Genomic DNA, 18710 nt, shown 5'->3' with positions numbered 1-18710 from the left:
ACTTGTGACACAATGGTCAGTGTGTAATCATGACCTCAGACTTCATGAGTTTTTCCTGATGGTGGATCAACTAACAAAATCTGTTGACATTATTTCAAGTGTTCACATAAACAGATTTTGAGGCAGTTCTGGGACCAAATTTTCACAAAGTGGAATCTTTCCAGGGACCTCAATTTCCACAAACATGAGTGATGTCATTCATCACCCTCATCTATATTTATCAGCCAGGTTTATCACATGCATGGTGGATATCAGATGAAGATCCTCAGGAGATAGTGTCAAAGATTCCTCCAGGGGTGAGGAAACAGCTGTGAAAAATGAAACAGAAATACAGATGTAGCATCTCCCTTGGACACAGTGATAAAATAGTACATGGGGATATATTAGTACCTGTTTGATTTGCTGATCTGTGTGACACTTCACAAACCGTTCTGCCCAGCCTCAGAGAAGGAAAAATATGTTCACTTTGATTTTACTCTTCTTGCTGCTAAACATTCCACTTCTTGTGGCTGATTTTATTTATCCCAGGTGCTTTTGGAGAATAAAACAGGATAAAGATGAGGATGGAAACCTGGGATCAGGTTGTAGCTTCTTTATTCAAGCAGTACCATGGCTTGTGGAGAAAGAGTATTTCAGTTCTATTTTGAATACACAGTAAGTGCTTTTGTATTTTCTATGTAAATGTGATCATGAATATTTCCTGAGTCTACTGAGGTTGAGGAGCAAAACAATGCAAAGTCTCTTTTATACTATTATTAATGTGCAAAACAAGAAAGAGCTCCATATTCTATTAGAGACTAATGGTATATTACCACTTTAAATTGACAGAATTGTTTTTTCAAGCCTGCCTCCCATTTATAGGGATGGAATTTGCGTAATAAAACAACTTTGGGCCATTATTAATCACATATTATTCTCTCATAGACAGTTCTATAGCACAGTGGAACAATGATATCTTATTGAAAGACATCATTTTTATGACTTTATCCTAGATGTGTTTATGCAAATGATGATGGTCCTTCCATAACTGTGCAGCTTGTAGTGTTTGTGTTGGGGCCACTAATGTTGGAGACACAACTAGCTATGCAGAGTCTTCATATAGATACTCCGTTACTTTCTTAAATTTGTTCCATGAGGTACCCGTTTAAGTACTGAAGTTGTAGCAAGAATTGATGCAAGAGATCTGTCCTCTGTCAAATTCCTATTTTGATCTATGCAAATTCACTGGCTTTTAGGTCTTACAAACTCCAGTTCTTCACTCTCTCATTAGAATAAAGAAGGAATGTATGACGATAAAGAATATGTTTGATTCTTTGAAAAGTGATATTATTACTAATAGTGGTGACTAGTTATTTCCCTAATCACCATCCTGGGTAACAACAGTGGCATATGATAGTTGGCAATATTAGAGAATAAGGATAAAGGAGTTACTTACTAGATCATCTTTGCCATTATTAAGGAGCATGTCTTCCCTCTTTACCTCTCTGTTATTTAGTCTGATACTTTCAATATTTATCATCTATGTCTGTTTTTCAGTAATCTTACAAAATGTAGTTGCATAGTTTACCAGTGTGGACATATCCACATTTTGATTTTGTGGATTTCTGATAGTTTTTTTCAGACATAGTACTTTAGACCAAAAAGCCACTCTAACCACTTAAGTATCTTATGTTTCTTAATGTTTACTGTGGAGGGGTTAGTGTTTTATTTGTACAAGTACTAGTCTCAAATTTCTGTTGTGTCTTACTAAAATATTTAACGACATCATTTTTTCTGTGCATTTATGAATAATATCCTAAAAGGACTTGTGTTTATAAAAACAAAAACCCCAGGACAGATGTATAATTTCTAACTAGAATGCAGATATTTAACTCTTAGTAAAAATTAATAATGAAGTAATATATTTGATATTTTTCAGTCAGATGTTTTGAAGTAATTCAGAAGGGATATGAGTTATTCTTTTCATAAACATAAACACAAAATAGAATTAATCCATTGAAACTGAATTTTAGAAAGAAAGAACATTTAAGATAAGAATGATTATGTGGGGATATGATAAATATAAATATATTGCCTCCTAATGAGAAAGAATTTTAATGACATGAGCCAAGTATTGCCACAGAAGACTGCTATGAACTCAACTGTCATTCTTTCACTGCCTTAGCCAATAGTCAATTTCATACATAATTCCATAAACTCAATGGCACACATGCATCCCATGTATTTTTCATATTTCTAATTAATTTCAAATGAATATGTGACTATTTTTACTGTTTCATCAAAGCATTTGGTGATTATTTACTGTCTTAGCAAACATTCAAAACCCAGAGGGAAAAAACTCTCTTGGTGAGAATATGACAATAATGCATCTCACTTATGGGAGATGACCTCTCACGAACATATGAAGATTTTATGAGCTCCCAGCTTCTTTGGTCATCTCAACCACATTACACAGGTCATTTCAATCTTAGGTTGTGGGGGCAATACAATCCAGTGCAGGATTGTCCTTTTATTGACTGCAAATAATATCTTTAAATTGCTGTCCTTATAAGCACTGTAACCTTTTACAGAACACACACTGAAAATCACAAGTATGCTCTGGTCTTGGCTTTTTCCATAAATGAAGTCAACACGAACTCTGATCTTTTGCCAAATATGTCTCTAATATTTAAATTCTCAGCACAGATTTGTAACTATGAATCCCAATTAAAAAGTCTCATTCATCTGAGTTTACAAAATCATAAAATTTTCCCTAATTATATCTGTAACGATAACGTATGTGCAGTGGCACTTACAGGACTAAACTGGACAACAACTCTGACACTTTATACAATCCTAAACAACTTCATATCTCACCAGGTAAGTGTGTGTGTGTGTGTGTGTGTGTGTGTGTAGGTAAGTGTGTGTGTGTGTGTGTGTGTGTATTATGGGCAGGGAGGAACTCATGAAATCAGATACCGTGGGTACTCCCATAGTCTTACTAAGCCTGAGCCAATCTATGTAGTTCAAGGGTACTATTCAGAGTCTTGATGGAGCTTTCAAATGTCCTTTTATGGTATAGAGAAGATGGAAGAAATAATAGCTGGCTTAGATTTCTAGAAATTTGCAGCAAACTATGTTTATAAGTTCTTAGGAATTCATTCTACCTCATGCTGCTGCCTGTGTTCTAGTTCCTTCATCTTACTTATGGACCCTTTCATCCTGCCATGAGTGATCATGAAGAATTTCCCTATCTATATCAGATGGCCTCTGAGGATACATCTCTAGCCCTTGCCATGGTCTCCTTCATAATCCATTTCAGTTGGAACTGGGTAGGGTTGGCCATCTCAGACAATGATAAAGGTGTCCAATTTCTCTCCTATTTGAGAAGAGAGATGGAAAAAAATACAGTCTGCTTTGCTTTTGTCAGCATGATTCCAGCCAATATGCATTTATACATGTCAAGAGCTGAAGTGTATTACAATCAAATCATGACATCATCCACAAATGTTGTTATCATATATGGTGACACAGACAGTACTTTAGCTGTGAGCTTTAGAATGTGGGAATCTCTAGATATAAAGAGAATATGGGTCACCACCTCACAGTGGGATATTACTACTAGTAAGAAAGACTTCACATTTGATAACTTGTATGGGACATTTGCTTTTGGACACCACCATGGTGAGATTTCTGGTTTTAAAAACTTTGTTCAGACATTGAACCTGTTAAAATGCTCAGATGAGTATCTGGTAAAGCTGGAATGGATGTACTTTAACTGTGATGTCTCAGCACCTAAATGTAAGACACTGAAGAACTGCTCATCCAATCACCCTTTGGAATGGTTAATGGTACATAGTTTTGACATGGCCTTTACTGAAGGGAGTTATGCCATATACAATGCTGTATATGCTGTTGCCCATGCACTCCATGAGCTGACTTTTCAAAAATTTGATAATCTGCCCACTGACAATGTGAAAGAACAAAATTATGCCTGCAACAAGGTAGTTATTCTTATATTATAATGTTTCATGTTATCAATGACTTTAAGAGTCTTTTAGATGCCCAAACCAAGTGTGCTAGAAAATATTTTCTAAAATAGAGTGATTTATGGATACTTTTCCTACTGATCATGTAAATCTAGAAGTTTGTATAAATCTCTAATGTAAAGGGAATAGAGTAGAAGGCATAATTTGTCAATGTAGCACTGTGATTTTGATACAGAATACTTGACTATCATCACATATATTCTAATACTGAAAACATATCCAGTCCTTCCTCATGAACCCACTCACTGATGAATCCTTGTTCATTGATTATCAAATATAACCATCTTTAGAGATCCCAACTTATGCTGTTCCCACTGTAGATGTGGGATATCACTTATGTGTTTCTGTATATCTGTGTGTATATCTATATATGTCTATAATGTGTATATCTATGTGCATATACATTATATATACATATACATTATATATACATATACATATACATTATATATACATATACATATACATATACATTATATATATATATATATATATATATATATATACACACACACACATGTATATATATTTTGCGTATTTACCTATATGTCTGTCTATGGCAGTTAACATAAATTTGTCAGTGTTTCAATTGCTTTGTCTAAGTATATATTCCTGTGTATATTTATCAGTGCATGTGGATGTATGCTTTGTATATGTTCTTTCACTTATGTATAACTGTTTTGCTTGCCTGTGTCTTTGTAAGAGAGCATAAATTTGTCTGTGTGACAATGTCACACTGTGTGGATGTCAGTATATGTGTATGTCTTTTGATGTATATTCCTCTGTACATGTGTTTCCATGTGGTTTTGTGTGTGCACCTGGATAATTGTTTTCTGTGTTTTTGTGTCTGTTTGACTATTTTGATGCATATTCTGTCTCAGTGTGTATCTGTATATTCATATGTGTGTTTGGGCATGTATGTGTATATTGTGTAAATAACTGTGTACTCCAGCCATGTGCATATTTCTATACACATGCGAGTATCTCTCTATGTGTCTGTATGTTTCATATTGTAAATACATGTTTGTGTTTGTTTCCTAATTTCCTCTTAGAAAACTAAAATAACAGAAACATTATAGTTTTGTTCATCTCTTTGCTTTCAATGAGATTTTCACATGCATACTATCAATAAAGTTGCCATAAAGATGAAATAAGAATACATTTTCTTACTTTAAGAAAGAACATATACTCTAAAGTATGCTGCCTGTCTTTCAGCTGGGTTCCTTCCTGAGAAAGATCCACTTCACTAATCCTGTTGGAGACAGAGTGAATATGAACCAAAGAAACAAGCTGCAGGAAAATTATGACATTTTCTATGTTTGGAATTTTCCACAGGGACTTGGACTTAAAGTGAAAATAGGAATATTTAGTCCCTATTTTATAAATGGTCAACAGCTACATTTGTCTGAAGATATGATAGAGTGGGCAAGAGGAAGTACACAGGTGGGCTTGGCCTAACTGTACTAATTTAAATGACACTGTCAAGTATGTGCATCCAACCTTCCTTGAAAGTGGTGAAATGAAATTGATTGTCAAATGAGAGACCAATTTATACCCTCCTAAGTTTCTTCTCTTCATTTTTCAGATGAGTTTTTAGTAATTCACTGAGGATTTCTAACATGCATACAACGTATTTTTATCATATCAAAACCTGTTTCTTACCTTTAACATTAATGTAAATTGTTTTAGAAAACAGTTTGATATTATTTTCAGTAAAGTTAGCAATATGCTATTGGTTCTATTTTTATTGCTATAGAGTGATTTCTACTCTTATGGTAAACCTCTTCAAAAGATGCTTAAAGACTCTTCCTTATTGTAAGTATCGAGTAAATTCAACACAATCAAGCAACTGATTTTCATAATGTTCTCTTAAGCCTGTTTACCAACTAGTCCTAAATTTCCAACAACTCTAGCTAACCATATATTAACATTTTATGACATTTAAATACTTTATGAAATATCTTGTTTTCCAGTTTTGAAAAATATGGGTATGGGTTTTTTTTCTGTATGTGTATCAGTGCAACACCTGCATGTATGGTATATGCAGATGGCTAATGAGTTACTCTAATCTCAGAGCACTTGAAAGAGCTCCATGCCACTCAGTAGGTGCTATAAATAAAATTTGGGACCCCTTTACTGGTAGCAATTACTCTTGAGAGCTGAGCTATATCTGCAGCCCTGACTCATACCTGTAAAAATAATGTTGACATAAGGAAACTATTTGGTCCCACCAATTCTTGCACAAATCATTCAAACAAAGAAATATTTGCATAGTTTCCTTCTCAATATGGGGAGAAATTGGTAGTAATTGCCTTTTGAGGAAATTTGAAAATGAAATATCTCATACTAAGTATATTATAGGTATAAACTCTAATACACTTGGTTTTAATGTGTCATATTCAAACTGCCCCAAAACAAAGTTGATTAAACGTCTTCAAGTTTAATATGAAGTGATTCCCAGGTTTCTCAAACAGTGTGAAAAGTATAGTTGCTATGGTCCTCAATGTGAGTAAGAATGCAATTCTTAGAGAAAAGAGCATAAGAACTAAAAGTGTAGTTACAGAGCTACATATACATTTAGAAGATAGCATTGAAATCTCATGTGTGTTCTAGCCAGGCCTCACCTGAGCCTTCAAACACATCCACTAGTAGACTATAGATTTTAAGAAATTCAACCAGTGTTCTATTCACATATATCTTAATTCCAATGTGGAAACTCATAAATAAAAACATGAAGATATCAGAAAAATATGATTCCAAGCCTTGTAGTCATAGACTGAAGTGAGGCTATATTTAATGTTATACTAAACAAGAATCAAAGAATGATTATAAGAATGTTAAAAAAAATCAAAGATGGCAGTAACTACTTCTGGGAGAATACAATGAAAATATGAAAACTTTATTACAATAAGACACTGAGCATGTATATGATAGAGAGCTTTCAAAAAGGTATAAAATAATAAAATAATTCCAAACTAGAGTATATATTGGAAAAACAAAATAAATCAAATAAATATCTCAGTGAAAAGACTCACAAAATGAATGCTCCAAGTTAAGGACAGGATGGCAAGACTTGAAGACAAGGCACAAGAATTAGAAACTTCAAACAATGACAAAGATAAAACATCAAGGAAAAATGAAAATCACAGTAACTTAGGAGGTATGATTAAATGATTACTTTTAAAAACTCTGTGAACAATACAAGAAAGGACATACTCTATGTATCAAGAGGAAATCCATTATATTACATCTGTACATTTCCATAATAATGTGAGAAATGTTTAGTAAAGGCATTTAAATGGCAAATACTCAATGTTTGAAATGAAATAGTCCTTGACATATTTGACTTAAAATTTGATGTGGAACAAAGGGAGTATATAAAATCTGCAAGAGAGAACCTTGTGTCATAGAACATTCCTCTCTGAATAACAGCAGGTTTCTCCAGCATCACTCATTTTTAAATGAAAGTAGTTCATTCATTCATTCATTCATTCACTTTACATCCAGGTACCAGCTTACACACACTACTCTACTCCTACTCCCCCCATCCTTCCCCTGCTTCCTATCCAATACTCCTTTCTTCAGATAAGGGGACCCCCCGCATATCAACATACTTTGCATATCATAGTGTACAATAAATAAGCACAGTTTCATGTTCTCCTAATGAGGCCAAGGGGAGGCAGCCCAGCAGGAGTAAAGTTTCCCAAAGGCAGGCAACAGAGTCAGACACAGAACCTGCTACTGCTTTTAGGTGTCCCATGTAATGACCAAGCTTCACAAATGTTACATATGTTTGGAGTACCCAGGTTAGTCTCATGCATCATTTGTAGCAAGTGATTCAGTCTCTGTGAGCCCTTAGGGCCCCTGGGAAGTTTTATGTAGGTTTTCTTGTGTTTTTGTTTCCTCTGACTCCTACAATCCTTCTTTCCCCTCTTATCCAGGATTCCCCAAACTTTGCCTTTTGTTTGGGTGTTGATCTTTGCATGTGCTTTTATCAATTGGTGGGTGAATTCTGTCTGATGATGGTTACTCTAGGCTCTCACCTGCAAATATAACAAAAATATTATTACCAGCATCAGCAGTGGGCTTTCTCTCATGGCAAGGTTCTCTAGTTGGTCCAGTCACTGGTTAACTAGCCCTTGATCTGCTACATCTTTACTCCCACACATCTTTATGCAGGGTAAATTGTAGATTGAAGGTTTTGTGGTTAGTTGTTGTCTCAATCGCAACAGTGGACATCTTGGATGGTCATTGGACATGACCATTAAAGGCTCCATACTGTGCTTTGCTAGGAGACTTAGCCAGGGTCATCCTCATAGATTTCTGGGAATTTATATTACCTGAGAATTCTAGCTTGACTCAGAGATGCCACCACCATCTTAGTGGTCTCTCCAAATAATCTGTTCCTCTGTTCTCCCCTTCTGTTCTCACCCCACACCACTTCCATTCAGTCCCCAAACCCATTCATCCACATTGTCTATTCTGTTTTACTTCTCAGGGAGATACATGTGTCCTACCTTGTGCCATATTTGTTACTTAGCTTCTTTAGTTATATGCAGTGTAACATGTCATGGATATTCTTAAATAAGGAGAATAAATATTGTGTATTTAAAACATTTACAGACATAATTGCCAATTCAGTTACAATATCCAGTGAATTTATTCTTCATAAAAAAGGGAAAATTTTTCATGATGAACACAATTACAATACGTCACAACAAGTAAATGAGTACTAAAAAGGACATTAAAAGAACTCCATCATATTTAAAAGTAAGATGAACACAAAAGGTCAAAATAACATGTAAACAGCACTTGAATGCCTGACAGAAAACTATTAGAAAACATCAAACATTGAAATAACAACTAAAACATAATTTACAAATAACTTTTAGTAATAATTGAGTGTTCATGGTCATTTCTAATCAAATATCACAGATAATGAGTTTAGTTTTATTGATTCTTTACAAATTTCCAATCATGCACTGTGATCATACTCAATTCCCAGTCCTTTCATGTTTCTCTCTCCATGACAGCACTCCACAAAAAATAAAAAGATTAAAATTAAATAGTCCAATTTCTGTAATTTATGTATTCACTGCATATGATGGTTTGTACATGCTTGTCCCAGGGAGTGGCACTATTTAGAGGTTTAGCAGGATTTTCACTGTGTATGCGGGCTTTAAGATCCTCTTCCTAGCTGCCTGGAAGTTATTAAACTGCTAGTAGCTTTCAGATGAAAATGTAGAACTCTCAGCTCCTACTGTCCCATGCCTGCCTGTCGGCTGCCATGTTCCTGCCTTGATGATAATGGACTGAACCTCTGAAGCTGTAAGCCAGGCCAAATTAAATGTTGTCTTTATAAGATTTGCCTTGGTCATGGTGTTTGGTCACAGCAGTAAAACCCTAAATAAGACACTGGAGCATGGTCAAACTCTCAGTTCCTGCTCCATAAATAGAACTTAGTTTTTCTCTCCCATACTCCCTCAAGAAGCCCTCAGTTTTAGAAAGCTGACTTCAGATTACTTACCATATATTTTAAGAGTTCATTTTATGCTTTCCTGTTTAAACTTCTCTGTCTTGGATTGTGGGGGAATGTGGGTGTTGGAATGTTGGTAAGAGTAGTCACAGAAAACTTTCATGCAACTCCTTCGCATCTATGAATCTACAATCATTCATATCAGTGCAAAAGTAGTTTCCTATCATTTTAAAAGTAGGGAACAAAGATATGGGGTTCTACATGATTTCTGGTGTTAGCAGAGAAAACACCATGGGACCTAACTGTAACAGGGCCACAGACTCAGACAAGGCCCTCAAAATGAGCTCAGCCTATGGACATCATCATGGCTTCAGTCCAGACCATGAAAATTCCAAAGTCTTCAGTCATAATATGTACCATGGAAATCAACATTGTTTCCACATACAGTAGGAATATTGATTCAGATATAGCCATCAGCAGCAGTATAGATCTTGACATCTCCCTAGCCTTACTTGGCAGTGTAGCTCACTCAGATCAGTATGGCTCCAGCTGACAACAGAACTCATTGACATCAACTCAGGCTAAGGGCATCCACATGACCTTTGGTGGTAACACTGTTCATGGACATCAATACAGATCTCATCGACAGCAGGATCTCTGGCCTAGACATGCACCATTGTGGCTGCAGGCTCCACATATATTTGCACAAACTTTGATAGAAACACAGACCACAGACACCAACAAAGACTCTGGGTGACATAGGACAACAGGTCCAGATATGGCTCTTGGTAGCAGTATGGAGCTCAATGTCTCCATGGCTAGAGATAACAGAAGAGACCACTCATATAAATATGGCCACTGTGGGAATGATCCGTCTATAAAAATAGGCATTCTTTTGTGGCCTCCATGAGGGGGAGTGTAAAAAAGAGCATTTCTGTAAAAAGGGGTATGGGGGAGGCAACAAAATGAAGTAGAACAAAAGAATAATAATTAGAATATAACATCGTTTATTTTTTTTTTTGTGGACATGCCTGAAATAATCTTGACTAAACATTTTCCAATGGACGTCAGCATTACAACTGAAAGATCAGTCCCTGTGTGTAATATGTATTAATTAATCCCAGTGGCTAATTTGCTACCAGCTTCAATTGTTTATGTTACTGAAAGAAGGAGATGCACACATAGCTTTTATATTTTAATATGTCTTAAACAGTACAATAGCTGGACCACTGACCAACCTCCATGCTGTTAATCCTGAGCTATTACTTCCTAATTCTATGTTTCATTTCAGTTGTTCTTAACTCTACTTAGACAAGTGTCTGGGCCACAATTTTTGGCCCATAACCAAGGGCACTTGCCTTACTTTTCTAAGCCATGTGGACTCTGTCTTTTCTCTGTTTGCACTTTCCTCCAGCATGGCAGACCTCTTATAAGACCTCTTATTATATACCATATATATATGATATATAATATTTCCTCCTTCTCCTGATCGCAAGCCCAGGAAATCCTGAAATCCTTCCTCTTTCTGTCCTCCCCAGCTATTGACTGTTGGAATCTTTATTTACCAACCAGAACCTCCTGGGGGGAGATTTGCAGAAGCTATTTGTCTTAGTCAGGGTTTCTATTCCTGCACAAACATCATGACCAAGAAGCAAGTTGGGGAGGAAAGGGTTTATTCGGCTTACACTTCCATGCTGCTGTTCATCACCAAAGGAAGTCAGGACTGGAACTCAGACAGGTCAGGGAGCAGGAGCTGATACAGAGGCCATGGAGGGATGTTCTTTACTGGCTTGCCTCCCCTGGCTTGCTCAGCCTGCTCTCTTATAGAACCCAAGACTACCAGCCCAGGGATGGTCCCACCCACAAGGGGCCTTTCCCCCTTGATCACTAATTGAGAAAAAGCCTTACAGTTGGATCTCATGGAGGCATTTTCTCAACTGAAGCTCCTTTCTCTGTGATAACTCCAGCTGTGTCAAGTTGACACAAAAATAGCCAGTACAATTGACCCCTTGTCAACTTGACACACCAACACATCACTAGTAAGCCTCAACCTTTACATTCGTATTCATCCCCAAGATCTAAATAACGTTAAAAGTCCCACAGTCTTTACATGTTCTTAAATTTTCAATCTCTTTAAAATATCCATCTCTTTTAAAATCCAAAGTCTTTTTACAATTAAAAGTCTCTTAACTGTGGGCTCCACTAAAACAGTTTCTTCAAGAGAGAAAATATCAGGGCACAGTCACAATCAAAGCAAAAATCAATCTCCAACCGTCCAACGTCTGGGATCCAACTCACAATCTTCTGGGCTCCTCCAAGGGCTTGGGTCACTTCTCCAGCCATGCCCTTTGTAGCACACACGTCGTCCTCTAGGCTCCAGATGCCTGTACTCCACTGCTGCTGCTGCTCTTGGTGGTCATCTCATGGTATTGGCATCTCCAAAACACTGCATGACCCCTTCAGTCCTGGGCCTTCAATTACAACTGAGGCTGCACCTTCACCAATGGCCTTCCATGGCCTCTCACAGTGCCGAGCCTCAGCTGCTCTGCATGACCCCTTCATGCCTTCAAAACCAGTACCACCTGGGTGACCCTTACACATTACCAAGTCCCGCTGCAGAAGGAGTACAACCTTGCCTATCTCTGGAACACAGCCTCTTTGTGCTTTCAGAAAACACTTCCCAGAAGATGTCACCTCAACGATGCTGGTCTCTTCTTAATCACCGCTAATTTCTTAGCTCCAGCTAACCAGCATCAATAGTCCCAGTAATGAAAAGTTTTTGCTTTAGTAGTTCTGGTATCTTGTTAATCACAGCTGATTCTTCAGCCCCAGCTAACCAGAACTACAAAACCTTCACAATAAAAACAGCAATGGCCCTGAAAAGAGTCTTTAATTTTCCCTCTGAAATTTCACAAACCAGACCTCCATCTTCTGCACTGTTCTCAACATTATCTTCCAAGCTCCTACACAACATCTGACAGAGCTCTTAACAACGAATGGATCTTCAATCCCAAAGTTCCAAAGTCCTTCCACAGTCCTCCCCAAAACATGGTCAGGTTGTCACAGGAATACCCCACTCTGCTGGTACCAATTTGTCTTAGTCAGGGTTTCTATTCCTGCACAAACATCATGACCAAGAAGCAAGTTGGGGAGGAAAGGGTTTATTCGGCTTACACTTCCATGCTGCTGTTCATCACCAAAGGAAGTCAGGACTGGAACTCAGACAGGTCAGGGAGCAGGAGCTGATACAGAGGCCATGGAGGGATGTTCTTTACTGGCTTGCCTCCCCTGGCTTGCTCAGCCTGCTCTCTTATAGAACCCAAGACTACCAGCCCAGGGATGGTCCCACCCACAAGGGGCCTTTCCCCCTTGATCACTAATTGAGAAAAAGCCTTACAGTTGGATCTCATGGAGGCATTTTCTCAACTGAAGCTCCTTTCTCTGTGATAACTCCAGCTGTGTCAAGTTGACACAAAAATAGCCAGTACACTATTTGAAGATCCTTTAGTGTAAAAAGTTTTTTTGGGAAACAATTAGCATTCATAATGCAAGCAGCTACAGCTGTACAAAAATTACTTCATTCCACAAGGTTCAACATATGTATGTTAAGTATAAAACTCAAGGATAGAATTAAATTATTATCGAAAAACATGCAGAAAAGTCTTTTAACAATGTCTAGGATCCATTCCGAATTTTTAAAAGGAGAACAAACAAAAACCTGACAAACTAAGAAAACTCTTGTTGCCATAATAAAGTTTTCTACAGCAAACTTATTGGTGGCATTGCAGTATATGGAAAGGAGAATTAAATAATTTCCATAAGAACTAGAAATGAGATCAAGTTTTTGTAGTGGCACATGTCTTTAATCTACATTCTGTGAATCAAGAGTCAGGAGAATCTCTCTCCACTCAAAGGCTACTCTGCCTTTTCTATTGAATCTACTCAAACCAGGGCTGAAATGGATACTCTGCCTTAAATGAAATGAGCTGAATATAGATAAGGAAATACATTTTCTCATCCTCAAAATAGTCCTTAAATCTTACTAAGTGTGAAAACAAATAATAAAAAATAAATACAAAAATACAAAGAAAGTACTGTGCCCTGATCTGTATAGAAAGTTGAGATCTACCAATACTACACAGTGAGACCCTGTTTCAACAAAAACAAAAGGATTTAATCCCAGCACTTGGGAGGCAGAGGCAGGCGGATTTCTGAGTTCGAGGCCAGCCTGGTCTACAAAGTGAGTTCCAGGACAGCCAGGGCTATACAGAGAAACCCTGTCTCAAGAAAAAAAAAAAAAGAAAGAAAGAAAAAAGAAAAAGAAAACGGAAAAGGAAAAGAAAACGGAAACAGAAAAGGAAAAGGAAAAGAAAAAGAAAAAGAAAACGGAAATGGAAAAGGAAAAGGAAAGAAGACAAAGACAAAGAAAAAGAAAAAGAAAAAAGAGGCAGAGTTGTGCTTAATCACATTTCTGAGGACATGACATGAACCTGTGAATAATAGACTCTGTGATGGCAATATCAAAGGCAACATCAAACAAAGGATACAAATTCAGCATGCAGAGGTCAGCTAAATTTCAGTGCAGCCTATTGAAATCCATCACCAGACTCATTATAATACCAAGGTTTTCCTTATTTAAGAAGTACTTTAATTAATTTTAAGCAATCTAAATTTTCACCATATTTGCAGGCTCCATAAAGCCTTTTAACTTCCGGAAAGTTCATTATACAGAAACTCAGTACCTCCTCACCACAAATGCCACAGGGCTCTGCCTATGCAGCTATTTTTCTCTTTCTATTTAGTTTGTTATGGTGTGCAGTCCTAATGTAGATGAGGTTATTTTGGTTATCTGATATTTTAGGTGTTTTTCCCCTTTTATGTATGTTCTTTACTTGTAATTTGTGTCTATATTGCTGTTATTAAACAATAATTATAAGCAAAGTGAGGAGGAAAAGGTTGATTTGGTTCATGGATTACACTCAAGGGAAGACAAGGCATGAATCTGGATAATGTAACTGAAACTTAGTCATTCGAGGTCTATTTACTGGCTTGTTCTGCATAATTTCTAATGTACCACTGCCTGTGGGCAACGCTGTTTCTAATGGGCTGGACACTCCTACATCAATTACCACTTTAAAATATGCTTCACAGGTCTGATGATAGGCTAGACTGATAGAGATAATTTCTCTATTAGCATCTCTGTGCCTTTATACTGTACTTTTTCTTAAGAAGACAAGAATTTAAAAGAATAACCACCTTGCAATCCCTGCACTATTTGCAAACAGGACACTACCACCTCTTCTTTCTAAATTTCAAGTTGATGGGAACCAATTCAATTTTTCCTCAATTTCTCCATATATTGATGTCTGTCACTATACAATGCACTAAGTGAAATCTGGTAACTTTGTTGGTGTATATAAAATAAACTTATTAATGACACATGCTAATATAATTTGTGAAGCGGTAAGTAAAACTCCTGATAGCAGGATATGTTTATTTTTCCTTAGATGCTGACCTCTGTGTGCAGTGCTGATTGTGGTCCAGGATTTAGAAAATTCGGGAAGAATGGAATGCCAGCTTGCTGTTTTGATTGCAGTCCCTGCCCAGAAAATGAAATTTCTAATGAGACAAGTGAGTATTTCCTACAGGGATAAGTTCTTCAAATTGATTATCATCTTGCAGCCAACTGTGAATGCTGAAGTGGTCTAAAATGGTATGTTAAAAAATACATATCATTTTCCTAAGTTAGGGATTATAAGAATACAATAATTTAAAATACCCTTATTAAGAAAAACAGAACTTGTCATATATCTTTGACTCACTGAAAATTTATAGTAGATGAAATATTTTCAGTTTTGATAAGAAAACTTCAGTGTTACTGTGTTCTAGAGAAGATCTTTCCTAGGGATTAACTCTCTCTAAAAATATATGTAGATCATGAGTCTTTAAACGATTTGTTTATATTGTCTTGATGTATGTACCTTTACGTAAGTTTATGCACCCCTATCGAGTAGAAAAGTATATGGAAGACAGAATCAGGCATGTGGCTAGAGGGAACCAAATCTAAGTCCTCTGAAAAACTAATGACAATGGCACATAATAATTTGCAAAACTATTAGAAACTGTTAAGGATGAGACAGGAAATTTTGTATAATAAAGAGACATTCTTCTTTTCAAATGTTCAGTGTTATTTAAAGTGTAGAAAATTGAGAATCACTGTTGGCACATAATGTGTAAATATTAGGAGTCCTCTATTCAATACTAGTATAAATAGTACCTAGTTAATATTTCCCACAATAGCATACACTAAAATTGTTTTATCATGAAAAGAATTAGCCACAATTTTCAAATGGTCTTGGCACTTGCATAGCCCATATTTGTCAAATAATGATTTAGTCAGGATTAACTGAATATCATTGGCAGGCGTGCATTTATTCCCTTCCTTGGTGCACCATCCTATATGATTAAATGGAAATCCTTAAAGGATTTTATGACCAGTAAGATAGCTTAGCAGTTAAATCCTTTCCCATTATATATGATGGCATTAGTTCATCGCCAGAACCCATAAATAGGACGTAACCAACTCCTACTTGTTGTTTTCTGATATGCATGAAGTTTCACATAAAATATATACGTAAGTAATTCAACAAGGCTGTTTGAATACACCTGACGTTTGTACTGGGATCCAAGCTCAAGTACTCTCTAAGAGCAATATATTCTCTTCACAACCAAGCTACATTTCTAATTCCTCAAACAAATTAAGTGATAACAGATGTCAACAAAAGCATTGTTCCATGTAAAAGACTTCAAAACTTGGAAGCATATTATCCCTTATTGCAATTATCCAATCGTTCGGTGCAATGGCAAACAGATTTCCTACACATACAATAGTGGGAATTACAGAGCTTTATACCTGGAGTTGCATTCACTATGGCTTTTTGACTGTGTTGGCCAAAACAATTACTATTGTACTGGCATTCTGTGATAAGGTTACTTATTTTCATGAAAAGAACTCAGGAATATGGAATTATTACAGTCAAAAGAGGACAAAACAAGAAATGATCTTCATTTCTGCAGTTACAAACATTGATAATATATTCATATAAACTTTACTTCTTTTTCTCAGCCTCATACCTCATCCATATAAAACCAGTTACTCTGGTGTTCATGAGAACGTTTATTATTTTTACTCATAAGTGCACTTATGAATATACACACCCATGGTAAATGATCACAACAATATAGTAAAATAGACAAAAATTTTTGTTGTTTTTGTTTACCATAACACTAAGAGGCATTAAAAATGGAATCAATCATTTTATGTAGCAATGACCTTGAATGTATTTTCAGCAACCAGATTCACATATTGAAACACTTCTTTTATAAACTTAAATGAAATATCCTGACAATAAAATTGCTGAAGCTACACTAATAATACTTTCATTTTTCCATCAGATGTGGAGTTGTGTGTCCCCTGTCCAGAAGACCAATATGCTAATACAGAGCAGAATCACTGCATTCATAAAGCTCTTATATTTCTTACTTATAAAGACCCCTTGGGGATGGGATTTTCCTTAATGGCATTGTGCTTCTCTGCGTTTACAGTTGTTGTTCTTTTGGTCTTTGTGAAGCACCACAGTACTCCCATAGTTAAGGCCAATAACCGCACTCTCACCTACATCTTGCTCATCTCCCTCATTTTTTGTTTCCTCTGCCCCTTGCTCTTCATTGGCCATCCAAACTCAGCCACCTGCATCCTACAGCAAGTCACATTTGGAGTTGCATTCACTGTGGCTGTTTCCACTGTGTTGGCCAAAACAATTACTATTGTACTGGCATTCAGAGTCAGAGCCCCTCAAAGAATGATGAAATACTTTCTTGCTACAGGGGCATCTATCTATATCATTCCCATCTGTACTCTCATCCAAGTTATTGTCTGTGCAGTCTGGTTAGGAGCTGCTCCTCCTTCTGTTGACATTGATGCAAGATCAGAGCATGGTCACATTATCATTGTTTGCAACAAGGGTTCAGTCAGTGCCTTTTACTGTGTCCTGGGATACCTGGCCTGCCTGGCCTTTGGGAGCTTCACTCTGGCTTTCCTTTCCAGAAACCTGCCCAGCACCTTCAATGAAGCCAAATCCATAACATTCAGCATGCTGGTGTTCTGCAGTGTCTGGGTTACTTTCCTTCCTGTTTACCATAGCACTAAAGGCAAGGTCATGGTGGCTGCTGAGATCTTCTCCACTTTGGCTTCCGGTGCAGGGATGCTGATATGCATCTTTGTTCCCAAATGTTACACAATATTGTTTATGCCAGACAGAAATTCTCTTCAAATGATCAGGAAGAAATCATCTTCCCATGCTCACCTTTCATAAATTCTAATTGACACATGTGTAGTTGGTTCATAATCACCAAATATTGGATTACATTGTCATACCTATCTGTTTATGGAATGACTCTCACTGTTCCCTTATGATTTTGCCTAGCAGTATCATGTCTTCTGAGGTCTAAATTGTCTCCTGTAATTATTCACAATGTTTTCCATCAATTGTCCTCTTTGCCAGAAAGAGAAATACAATCCGGATTCATTTAGGAGTTAAGGAGTTCTACTATGAACATAGAGGAGAAAGATTTGGGAGAAAGATTTATTTCAGAAGATGGAATTATGTCTTAGCAAATAAAATCATGCCCTGCTCTTGTAGAGGAAATGATTCAATACTCAATCTTACCAACTCTTATTAAAAAACCACCTGTAAAAATAAATACAAAGAATCAGATGGTCTCTTCTGGGCTCCAAATTTACCTGAATTTATTTATGCACATAATAACACACACACACACACACACACACACACACACACTAAAATTACATACATTTTACAAAGTATAGAACAATATTACAAACACTTTACTGTGGTGTCAGAATGACAGGAACCAACAGAGAAAGGATGGGATATGGGTTTATCTTTAGGCATTTTACGTAAGAACCCTTAACTTTAAGTGTATCATAAACGACACAGTTGTTAAATAGACAGTGAAAGCAGAACTTGTTGAAATGATTTATTCTATGTCTGCAATTTGGATGACTCTGTGCAACAATCAGCTTTGATAGCACAGAGTAATCTGAGGTTGGCAGCTGGTGGGAGTCAGTGCTGAGAGCAGATGATGGAGATTGGCTTAGAAATCAACTGGGCTTGATGTTTCTG

The 18710-nt window shown here is 36.7% G+C and overlaps 1 protein-coding gene across 4 annotated transcripts; it reads left to right on the top strand.

Annotated features, from left to right (window-relative positions):
• Nucleotides 1-244: 244 nt before the first annotated feature.
• LOC110287855 (vomeronasal type-2 receptor 116-like) lies at nucleotides 245-18211 on the top strand. Of its 4 annotated transcripts, none has more exons than XM_085832761.1 (6): nucleotides 245-296; nucleotides 529-654; nucleotides 3171-3983; nucleotides 5244-5471; nucleotides 15012-15135; nucleotides 16960-18210. In XM_085832761.1, exons 2-6 carry the CDS (start codon nucleotides 610-612, stop codon nucleotides 17877-17879), a joined length of 2130 nt encoding a protein of 709 aa, XP_085688887.1. In that variant the 5' UTR covers nucleotides 245-296; nucleotides 529-609; the 3' UTR covers nucleotides 17880-18210. The 4 variants fall into 4 exon arrangements, with proteins under 4 accessions (XP_085688887.1, XP_085688885.1, XP_085688884.1 ...); XM_085832759.1 differs by adding an exon at nucleotides 2571-2859 and having other exon boundaries at nucleotides 250-654; nucleotides 5364-5471; nucleotides 16960-18211; XM_085832758.1 differs by adding an exon at nucleotides 2571-2859 and having other exon boundaries at nucleotides 250-654; nucleotides 16960-17975.
• The last annotated feature ends 499 nt before the right edge of the window (nucleotides 18212-18710 follow it).

Source organism: Mus caroli, unplaced genomic scaffold, assembly GCF_978045245.1.
Source record: "Mus caroli unplaced genomic scaffold, Mus_caroli_1 scaffold_18, whole genome shotgun sequence".
NCBI classification, from domain to species: Eukaryota; Metazoa; Chordata; class Mammalia; order Rodentia; family Muridae; genus Mus; species Mus caroli.
This window is presented reverse-complemented; position numbering and strand designations above follow the sequence as displayed.

Coding starts and splice junctions, on each gene's coding strand:
- LOC110287855 (XM_085832758.1), top strand. CDS start 458: ATGTTCACTTTGATTTTACTCTTCTTGCTGCTAAACATTCCACTTCTT. Junction 655..2,570: donor AGTTCTATTTTGAATACACA/GTAAGTGCTTTT, acceptor AACCTTTTACAG/AACACACACTGAAAATCACA. Junction 3,984..5,243: donor AAAATTATGCCTGCAACAAG/GTAGTTATTCTT, acceptor CCTGTCTTTCAG/CTGGGTTCCTTCCTGAGAAA.